General features: G+C 37.4%; 1 protein-coding gene across 1 annotated transcript in view; it reads right to left on the bottom strand.

The window, feature by feature from the left end:
- The window catches only part of LOC109967062 (vacuole membrane protein 1-like), a 24,606-nt gene extending 13,974 nt beyond the window's left edge, over nt 1–10,632 (bottom strand). The window contains 4 exon segments of the mRNA XM_020612403.1: nt 5,107–5,168; nt 8,602–8,718; nt 9,071–9,145; nt 10,627–10,632. Of these exon segments, the coding sequence (XP_020468059.1) occupies nt 5,107–5,168; nt 8,602–8,718; nt 9,071–9,145; nt 10,627–10,632 (260 nt within the window).
- Nucleotides 10,633–11,413: the final 781 nt, after the last annotated feature.

The raw sequence follows: 11,413 nt of genomic DNA, 5'->3' as shown, positions 1-11,413 counted from the left end.
TGGGGTATAGGGATCACACCAATGGAGCTTTCATACAGTCTAAATTGTTAAACTTTTTTGATTTAGTTGGATATAAGACTGCAGTGTTTATGTATAAAGCCAGGAGCAATTTATTACCTGGTGGAATTCAAAAATTATTTAATGAAAGGGAAGGGGGATACAATTTAAGGGGTCAGTTAAATTTAAAAATTCATGCTATACGTACAACCAAAAAAAGATTTTGTATTTCCATAAGTGGGGTAAAACTATGGAATAATTTAAGTGTAGACATAAAAAAAGTAATAGAATTGACGAGTTCAAACATAAATATAAAGGTATGTGTCAAACAAGATATATGCAAGAACAGGTTTAATGATTATATTTTGTAACCATTCTTTAGTATATCAATTGTGTGATTTAAGAATGTTAACACTGTATATTCTTTTTTAGTATAATGTGTGTGTGTGTGTGCAGAAGTGAATCATTTATTGCTTGCAAACCAATGATGGTAAGATGATGTCATGGGGTAGGACTGGATAAGTCTGACTTCTTCCTACTCCGTTCAAGCATGTACTAGGTATAAGCAAATTGATATTGGATTGTGTGTAAAAATGGGTGTTGTTATATCAACTGTTTTATATGCTTGAAAGAATAAATAAATCAAATCAAATCAAATCAAAAGCTCAAACATTTTGAGTTTGCTTTTCAGAAGAAGCATCTGCTGATGTGAACCAAGCTTGACATGTTCTCATAAGGCTATGATCAAGAATTGTTGCTTTCCATGAAATTGGAAAGGGTTACAAAGTAATCTCAGTTTGGATAGTGATGTCTGCAGTTATATAAATTGTCTATAAATTCAATGGGGCTGTTTTGCTTCTTCTGGGCCTGGATAACTTGGCATCAGCGATGGGAAAATGAATTCCCAGTTTATCAAGGAATCCTACAGGCTAATGTCAGGGTAGCTGTCCATCAGCTGAAGCTCAGTGGAGGTTATGTGATGAAGAACAATGACCCTGAACATTGAAATAAATCTACTACAGAGCAATTTTAAACAAAGAAAGACCACATCTTGTAGTGGTCCAGTCTGTGGAATGACCTCAAGAGAGCCATGCACACCAGACATCCTAAGAATCTGGCTGAGCTTAAACAGCTCTGTGAGGAAGAATGGTTCAAAATTCCTCCTGAACATTGTGCGGCTCTGATACACGCGCTACTGGAAGCACTCGCTTGAGGTTTGACCGGTCATTAAAACCATGGGTTCACTTGTACCACTAACTCTATGAACGTTTAGTGTGTGTTCAGTAAAGACAGGAAAATGTTATAAATGTTTGTGTGTTAGCTTAAGCACATTGCCTTTATTTATATTTGTGACACAGATGAAAATCAAATAAAATTTGATGATCCATTAATGCAAAAAGAGGATTCCAAATTCTTGCCATTGTATCTGAAGCACAGCAGGAGGAGAGTGAAAATGCTGTAAGGTTTACTGACCTCCTTTACTCATTAAATTCAAGAAAAGAAAATCTGCATGTTGCGGCACACTGATCATAAATAAGCACTGAAGATCATTTTGGTCTTTTTCTCAGGGTGCTAAATGATCAGTGAGAGGCCCCACAAATAAAAACATATTGACAAATATGGGAGATTGTATGTAATTTAAAAGTTTTTTTTATAAAAATCCAACTCAGTTTCTTTCAAATGTATAAGGCGTCATCATTATTTTCTATATTCAGATATACAAACTCTAAATACGTCTTATAAAATAGCTCTTGGCATTTAACTGCTTTATCAAAGCCTTGCTTAAAGTGAGTTTTCTCCTGATTTAAACAGTGAGTGTACAGGCGCAGCTTGTGTTGAAGAGGAGACATCTGTACATGAGTCACAGGATGTAAGAGACCTGACAAGTCTTATCAGACGCCCAGCTCCATCCAGCCTCGCTCGAGTTATCAGCCCAAAAGGCTTCTAAGGAGGGTGTGAATGTTACTTTTGTGGCACTTCAAAGCAAAACTAACTTTATTATTAAGCTACTAGTGCTGATAGAAGGATTTAACCTGAAACACTGCATGGCAGGAAAAAAAGAGGAGTGAATCCCTGTCAAACATAATATATGAAAATCTGTTTCAACAATACACATGTAGAAGTAATTCATCAAGTTTGAAATGTCTGACACACTATTTTTCTTTGTCCCAAACAGACAGTAATTAGAAAAACAGCTGAGAAAGAAAGAAGACCTCATTTGATTGAATGACTGTCAAAGGCCAGAACTTTTCCACCGAACCTTCCTCTTCTTCTTTTTTTAACCTTTCTCTTGAAAGGAACACCTGAAAGTTATAAATGTATAATGGAAATTTTAAGTCACGTGTGTTCAGCTTGTTCTAAAAAGATCCTTGCCTACATTTTATTTCCAGCTAATAAGAAACTCTGGAGCTGGTCCTTTTTGTGAACAAAGGTGATGAAAATATCTGTTAGTGTTAGTGCCTTGTGACCAAACCTCTCCAATTAGACTAAATTTCAGTAACATGTTTTCCATTTGTCATTCACCAAAAAACTACAAGTTTTGATGAGTAGTGAAAACATTCCTAAAAATGCCCATATTAGGAAACAAAGAAAAAGACAAAGTTAAATGAATTATACATTATGGAGCACAGCTTTGATTGCCACATAAACACTTTGCCATAGTGTTGCAATATTTTCTTAATGAAACTTTAGAAGAATTTGTGGACACTCCCTGTTGACTGACTAAGATCATCCACCATCATACACACACACACACCCAGACACTTGCAGTTTTTGTTCTTGTCACTAAAAGTATGGATTTTAACTGTTTTTGAAACTCAAGGTTAAAAACATTAAAGGTCACACTACAACACACAATTTAGGGGATTCACCAGGTAGAATGGCGTGTTAAGCTTTGAACAAACATTTTAATATTGTGGAGAAGCTTTGATAAACTCATTGTGAAAATGTTTCTGTGTCTTGTCAGGAAGCTGTTAAATGATATAAATTTAATTATTATCAGCTTCAGTTAAAGAAACAATGCTAATTATTAAAAATTTAAAAAAAAATTCAGTTTGTTGTTCATTATCTGTGTGATCACTTGAAATTTTATTGTCTTCCGTACAAAATGTTCTGTAAGGCATTACACCGACTACCATGGTGTGTGTGTGTGTGTGTGTGTGTGTCAGCTAGCTCACCTGACAGATAAAAATCAGAAAATGGATCATGTATTTTTGTGATATGTCATGTGAGAATTAAACCACTACAACCAAAGTCTAACAGTCACTGCAGACACACAACTACAAATACTATTCCCTCACTTTTACAGTGACTAAATCTGAACAACAACCAAATAACTAAATATTAAAATTCTGTAATAAAGATGCTATTTGTAGCTTTATTTAACCATTAAGTAAAAACATGTGTCTAAGGGTTAAAACTGAAAGGTTGTCACCCATTCATAAGGTAGCATGTGACTGAAAGTGAGAGCGGTGCAAAAAAAAAATTCATAGGTGAAGGTACAAGGTCTTGAGTGAGGAAGGAAGCTGACGGTTGACAAGTTGTAATGAGGGAAACTTCCTTTAGAAAAGAAGCGGGCAGCGAGTCAGACTGAAACCTGTCAATAACCAATGATGTAGCGCTCTGAGTCTGCAGCTCAATGAACAGTGACTGCCAGAAGGACAGGTCTTTCATAAGCCCACACATATGTAGGTACATAAAAAAATGTCTTTCTACATTCATAAGCTATATATCCACACACACACACACACACACAAATTATATATAAATATATATAAATATATATATACATATGTACAGATAGATAGATAGACAGACACATATATAGGTATATACACACACACACACACCTCATTTGGAACATATTTTAATTTGTGCCAACATAAGAGGAGTCATAAAATGTCAATAAAACTATGCAGAAAAGAGGAACAGCGGCAGTTAATATACGCTTTTCACTGAAGTCTTTCTCAGAATTCACATTACAAATAAAGTAAATGTGCCAAAAGACAACATGGCAAGAAGACAGCTGATGCAATCTCATTGCCTGATTTCAGCAAGTGTGTGGATGTGTGTGTGAGAGACAGAAATGCGGGGATAGGTGTGTGTGTGTGTGCCTGTAATAAAGGGCACTCCCACCAGCAGGTGTGTTGAGGGCAGTTTCCAGCTGTAGCCCCGGCATCTCTACAAGGACACCCATCACAGCACCCATGTCCAGCACCAAGGCTGTTTCACTGGCTATTACAACCAGTCCTTATTTTCAAAAGCCCCAAGACTGTGTGATTGTGTTGGTGGGATTGTTACATTTTGCTTTGCATTTTTCTTTAAAAGCTTTTACTGGTTGTACATGTTCGGAAGCACTCTGTGTCTATTGGCTTCATGATCAAACCAGTCTCTCAGTCCTTCATGCAATAGATATAATCAACCCTAAACCGACACTGATGCAGTTTCCAGCTGGGCCTCTCAAAAATACTGACACAAAGAAATCTTGTCTCTGAAATTTCTCTCACCAGAAACTCAAAATTGATTTTTCTTTCCTTCTAGGAGGGAAGACACACAGAAGCAGCTTGTGCTCTCCATGAGAGCAGATTGTAGGTAATAACCACCACAATAGCAGCGCATCAATGCATACGAGAGAACACAGAGAGGAGGTTTTTGTAATAGACAAAAGTTCATCCTTTCCTGTGAAGCAGCCAGAACATGACAATAATCATCCGATCAATTAATCACTTTGTACAGCAGAGTAATGAGCCAACACAATGTGTCAAAACCTCAGTTTCAAGGCCTACCCAACATATTTCAAGCAGAATACAGCAACAAGTCATCTTCCAAAATCACCATGTTTATTTCAAAGGCCACCTCTGGTTCTGTGTAACCTTCATCAGAGCCATGAAGAGGAGGAGGAGGAAGCAGACTTCACACAAAGAAACATACTGTAAATGATCTGAATGCCCCATGACCACCCAAAAGGTCCCTCAACTGCCAAGTTCTATATTAACTCTTTCATGTGTGATAGCTGCACACCCCACAGGGTACTTTTGGTGAGCAAACACACACACACACACACACACACACATGCGTACACTAGTGCACACAAACACCCCCATTACTCACCTATTGAGGGAGACCATCTGTTCCACAGTGTGTGTGCTGAAGGTGAGAATCACAAACAGTTTCTGTATGACAAAGAAACACACAGGAAAGAACAAGTCAGTTACTGAACCATGAGGTCACTGCTGGGGTGCAGAACAAGGCAGTAAGTGCATCACAGTCTGATCAGTAATTCCTTAACTCACCCTTGCACACATCATGCCCAAGCCGATGCCTTGCACCACCAGGGCAATTTTGTCTAAATGCAGCCATAAAGATGCCTTTTTGTCATAGAGGGCAAGAAATAAAAGGCTGGAGCTCTATGACGCGCTACTAGTGCAGTAGACTAGGTCAGCATATCACACTAGCTGTCATCAGAAGTGTGTGTGCAAAGGAGAGATGGATAAAGGAGTGGAGGAGTTCAGGGAGATGTGTCATTGCCTCCACACGGGGTCTGGAGGCCTGCTCCTGTCCCATTGGATTTCTGCTTAGTCACGGGGCCAGAAGGGAGAGATGGGCGCAGGCATCCATTCTGTCTCCTATCACCTCTGTGACCTCATGCAGGAACATGCATACACTAACTTTCACTAACATTCAAGGTCATTTACTTGCTGAGTTGTTGTATTCTCATAAACAAACATATATATTTACCACTAAAAATGTGGTTTGATCCAGTATCATCTAGGTTGCCTTCAAGATGCCTTCAGAAAGGCTTAATCCAACAAAGCTTTTGGCGGGTCCATCATTACAAACTCATGTTGTGCAGAAAAGGATTGTTCAAACCCACAGAGCCTTATTTTAAATTCTAGTCCAGATCTCAAGGTTTCCAAGGATGTTAAATATAAACTGCCGAATTACAGGGAAAAGTGTAAAACTGATACATGAGACATCTAGAATTTTCCATTTTGTGTAATGATGGAGCCATAAAAATGTCAGTTTGAATATTTTACTCAGTATGAATGTGCTTCAAATAGATGATGCGAGCACATACAGAATATATTGTTCAGAATGTGAAATTTGCAATTACGCTGACATCAGGAAAGCATTTTTCAGTATGCTTTAGCAAAAGGCTAAATGATGAAATGAAGTACTACTTTCTGACAGGCTACAGTCAGACCCTGATAACCTGCTATATTACTGATATGATTATTTTCAAGTATGATTGGTAAGATTTGAACAAATACTTCATTAAGGACCACTAATCAGTACTAATACAATTTAAAAACAATGGCGTTGTATTTGTAATACTATAGGAAATATACATAGTATAGCTAATTAAACTGCAAGTGTACAAATATAAATGTGACAGCTTTGCTGATACACACCTAGAGCAGCTCTTTTAAATGGTTATACTGAAGAAAATTCTGCATCAGGACTCGCATTGACAATGTAGATGTCATGTGACAGGCCTCTGATCACTGCACTGTTAGGTTATGAAAAGTCATTCATCCATGTAGTGGTTGTCTTTTCATTTGTGTGGTTTAAATCTTAAAACTAAAGATCTGTAGTCAGAATGTCGGTAACGTCACAAAAATACAATGTTGGCATCACACCCAGCATCTGCAACAATGAAAAAGACTGACCTTTGCTGTCTTAACTATTCTTGTGCTTCCCACCAAAATAACATGAGACAGTACCGACAGTAAATGATGGCAAGGTTTATCCTGAAATTCACCGAGAGGTTTTGGAGTAATGCATTTAAATTTGGACTTTGTGCACCTGCAGCTCTTTAACAGACGCTATCAACTGCACTGTCATCTCACACAAAGCAAGGAGGAAGGAACAACAAGATGGCCGACACAGGAAAGCTGACTCAGATGCCTTAAACGTGTCTGCTGGGAAACTGATGGTGACATGGTCCTGACTCGCTGATTTCAGATAAATGATAATGTTGATAAGAGCTACGCACATACCAGTCATAACCATTCTGTCACACATACACACTAACAAAAAGAAGCATTACATCAATTGTTTACAGAAAAGGACAACTCATTATCAAGAACCAGACATATATTAAATGATTTAACAGTAATATGGAAGTGAGAGCATCCTGCTTTAATGTTGTGTTTTTGCAGTGCTGACAATGCACACATTCAGAAACCAAGTGTCAGAGGGTGTAGAATAACAATCCTCTCTTCTTTTTTTGTTTCACAACTCTTCTGTCCTGAGCAAAATCACCCAATCTCAAGGGCCTGAAATGTTTATTTCCATGACACCACCAGCTGTCCTCAGATGACCTGCTACGTCACAAAGCCGCTGACATTAACCATTCAACAGCATACATTCAGAAGACAAGCTTAATGAGTGTAAAAGGTGGAAGCAGTAAAGAAAAAAAGCCTCTCCTTGGAGACCGGTAAGAACACACCTGAAGCACAGGTACATACCCAGATCAAAAACATGCTTTGAACCATTGAGGCTGCTCAGTGTTTTTACAAACACACACACCCACACACACACACACACACACCACAAGCCTCAAAATCCCCTATTGTTTCCTCTTGGCCCATGAGGGAGAATGTTACCTGCTCTGCATTGTGCTCTCTTCTTGTTTTCTACTCACATACCATAAACTACTAAACCATTTGCATTTGAAGCAAAACCTAAGCTTGAAAAAAAAATCAATCAATAAATAAGTAGCTTCAGGAGAGACTGGGGCCCCAGACATGCTGGAGAGCTGGGTGAAGTCTTTCTTTCCATGAGACAGGGAGGGACACACCTCTGTCAGTGGGGGCCCTTGGGACCCCTGGGTGTAATCTGGTCCTGTGTATGTGATTGTCCCTGCCCCCCACCTTCTCCATCACCTCCCACAGACAATGTTTATCTGCCTTAGCTTGCGTACACTAGGTCCACCCCCACTTCCCTAGCTTTTTTCTCAGTTTGGTGAACGAGGCTGAGTGGTAAAAATGCTTTGCTTTTAACCCTTCCTCTCTGTGTCACAATGAGCAAATTCCAGCGTTTGCTGAGAAAACAGAAAGCTGAGCCCCTGACGGTAATCACAGACATACTGCAAATTCCTGGATGCAAACTGAAGATTTTCCAGGATTAGAACAAACTTTTGTGATGCCAAGTCTCCTAACAGCAGTTTTTATTCAAGGGTTAGGATACATCTTTTCCTTTCCCATAAGTTCTCAATCTACAGTAGTCTGACCAGTCTATTGTACAGTGTACTGGGGCTGCTGCAGCTGCAGTCACAAAATGGTTGACTCCCCCTGCTTTGCCTGCACAAAATGGCTTCCTTAGTTCCAGCTGAGAGCAGTACAGAGATGCTGTACATGAGTGTGACTCCTTAATATGTACGTCTCCCTTTTAACAACTTGAACTATGCAAATCTCTAACTTTGACACAACTGGAAATCTATTTGCCCTTTTAAATCTTTTCTATCCCATACTACGCGGAAATGGCCAGATGTGTTTTGTGTCAAACTCTGCTTTACCATACATGTTGTATGTGTCAGCTGTACTTTACTTTTTATCTCTGCATTGGCATTATCTTTATGGATTTATACAGACTGCAGCTTACCAGAATGTACATTTTGATAACTGCTTTCCCAGTGAGTGTTGCACCAAAAGATGCCCAGAGCGGAACTGGAAAATGTTCACATGCGTTTTCTGCCAAGTCAAACAAGGGACTTGGTATCTGGAAAAACCAATATAGATGACAGGGTTTGATGTTGCGTACATTCACTTGAAGAAACACAAAATAAGGCATACGAATAAAGTGTTGTACCTAACACAAATCCATGTAGTACTTTTTCTTCTGCATTACCCCTTGACATCTGTATTCCAGTTGCAGGTGTACTCACTGAAGTTAATGCTGAGAGAATATCTGGTAAATGTGCATTTCATATTATTTATGTTTTGCTCATATGCTGAACAATTCAGAACTGGCCTTGCCTTTGAATTATGTACAAATGTATTTAGACCTATCAACCCCACTGTAGGGCTGAACAATATTTTATGCAATCAAGATCATGTATGATTTTACTCACAGAAGCACAATTTCAAATCCCAAAGAATGCAAACTCCTGGATGGATTCTGTACTGCTGCCTTCGCTCTGGTGGTCCTGCAGAAAAGTAAAAGTGAGAAAAATGTGTGACTAGGAGCTTGTTGATATTTCGCTGAGATTGATCACACACTGCATGTATAATGGAAGCAAAACCTTTATGAGACACACATCAAACCTGCTTCTCATAGGTTTGTATATTTTCAAGAAGCCAAATTACAACATAACTATTGCTGTTGTATTAAGACTATTTTTGCTGCATGTCAGGGTGTCTTTAATAACCTTTTTTAGACATAATCGAGTAGTTATCATGATCAACATTTCATATAATTATTTCATATGATTTTCATATTATATTAATTGTTTCTAATTAATTTCTACTAAATTTCAGATTAACAAGTAAAATATTTTGGATCCAAATTATTAACTGGGCTACGGAAACAGTTTAATTAAAGAGCAAAGGGTTTTTTCAGTGTTTCTGTGAATTTCACAGAGGTGTGTGAAATAAATGTGTACCCAGTCACAATGCTGTTTCTGAGGAGATTTAAATAAATGCTTTGAAACCAACTCAAATGTCACTTAAAAAATGGTGAACTTTGGAAAAAATCTTAATTTAGGACAGCACTGTATAACCACAGATCTGCTTTTAGGGTTTTGAAACCACTTCTGAATGTTAATGTTTCAACTTGTTTTCAAAATTACTGTCTGTGTCATGACAGTAAATCCCTCCATTTTATATTCAAAAACATATTAGTGGTCAAGTGAAACGAAAAATGAGTGAATAACCTGTTTATTTCATTTGTGCTCATTTCTAGATGAGTTCTAAATGAGTTTTCAATCTTTTGTAAATGTGCCCTCAGCAAAAAAATTTAATCAACTATAGAATATGACAGAAACTGGAAAACAAAATAATTAATCTTTCAGAAATTAGACACACAGCAGCACACAGTTTACAACTTGCAAATACATATAATTTAATGAATTGTACACGAGAGTGATTTTCATTTAGTAAATCTTAGAAATTGTTTGTCACCTCTCAGGTTTAACTGCTTAATTTTAAATGAATCTGTCAGGTTTAGCTGCTTAATTTTAAATGATAAAAAATCTTTAAAATCCAACAAATATGCAGCTCTTTAGATTCTTTGCACTGTATTTATTCAAATTTATTCACAACTTTTAGAAATAAATGTGAAAAGTATGTGTGATGAGGAACTCTGCTTGGAGAAAGGTTGTCTGCTTCTTCATATACATCACAAAAACATGAACCTGTTTAATAATAAACATCTTCTTAGAGGGAAAACATATTTGTCTAAGTGTTTGAATGAAAAAGGAAGGTTTCAGGATCAAATCGGGTTCTGTGCTAAATTCATCACCATCCTGCCAGCACAGTAGCTTTCAAGTTCATAGCAGAATGTGCTGATTCACCTGCCACACATCCTGAAAGAACTGCAAGGCTCACCTCTAAACATGTTTTTTCATTGTAGGAGAATTATAAACTGGTTTTAGCATGTCTGTGTCTTAACTCTGGTGCCAGTTATTACTTCCATTGTTACTGGGAATATGAGAACAAGACAACAGACGCTGGTCAGTCCAGTGACTCACAAATTCTTACTTTTTCTGCTGGTTTTGCCTTTTTCCCTCTTGACAGTTCCACAAAAGCCTCTTTTCACAGCAATGACACAGATTCTTCCCCCCCCCCTTGTACCTTTTCTGGGAAGAGGAGCTGTAATCGGTGTGGATTTTATTTTAAGTAGTTCTGGGAACAAAGTGGGAATACAAAGGAAACCCCTGGTTCTGGACTTTTCATATTTTTGGAAGACAGATTCGATATCTACTGTAGGTAAATTATAAAATAATAGCTTCCATAATGCTACATTTGGCATAGTTAAATTTGATTTGATTATTTTTGCACAAAAATTGTGTAATTTTGGGTTGATATCACAACTCTGAAAACACTGTACCAAGGACACTGCATTCAATGCAGGGTTTTCTTTTTAATTTGTTGGTCTTATTATGTTAATAAATTGATCTTTTGGTAGTGGTGAAAATAGATTTTACAGCCAAAAACTGAACAATGCCTTTCATTTTTTATCATTATCTCCACATTGTCTGAGCTATTCTTAAAATTGTTCCACTTTTATTGCAAAAAAATATTTTATTTTTTGTGTAATTTTTGCGGCATTTTTGTGACTGCTTCCTTTTTAAATGCTCACAATTACTCAGTATATTTATTCTTCAATATATAAACAGAAATACTCTTTATTTATGTCATATTAGAAGAGGAATTTGTTTTACATGCTCTTCTTTACACAGGCTGTCTCTTTTAAC

Source organism: Monopterus albus, unplaced genomic scaffold (genome assembly GCF_001952655.1).
Source record: "Monopterus albus unplaced genomic scaffold, M_albus_1.0 scaffold124.1, whole genome shotgun sequence".
Lineage (NCBI taxonomy): Eukaryota > Metazoa > Chordata > Actinopteri > Synbranchiformes > Synbranchidae > Monopterus > Monopterus albus.
Note: the sequence above shows the minus strand (reverse complement) of the source record. Positions and strands in the feature narration are given on the sequence as shown.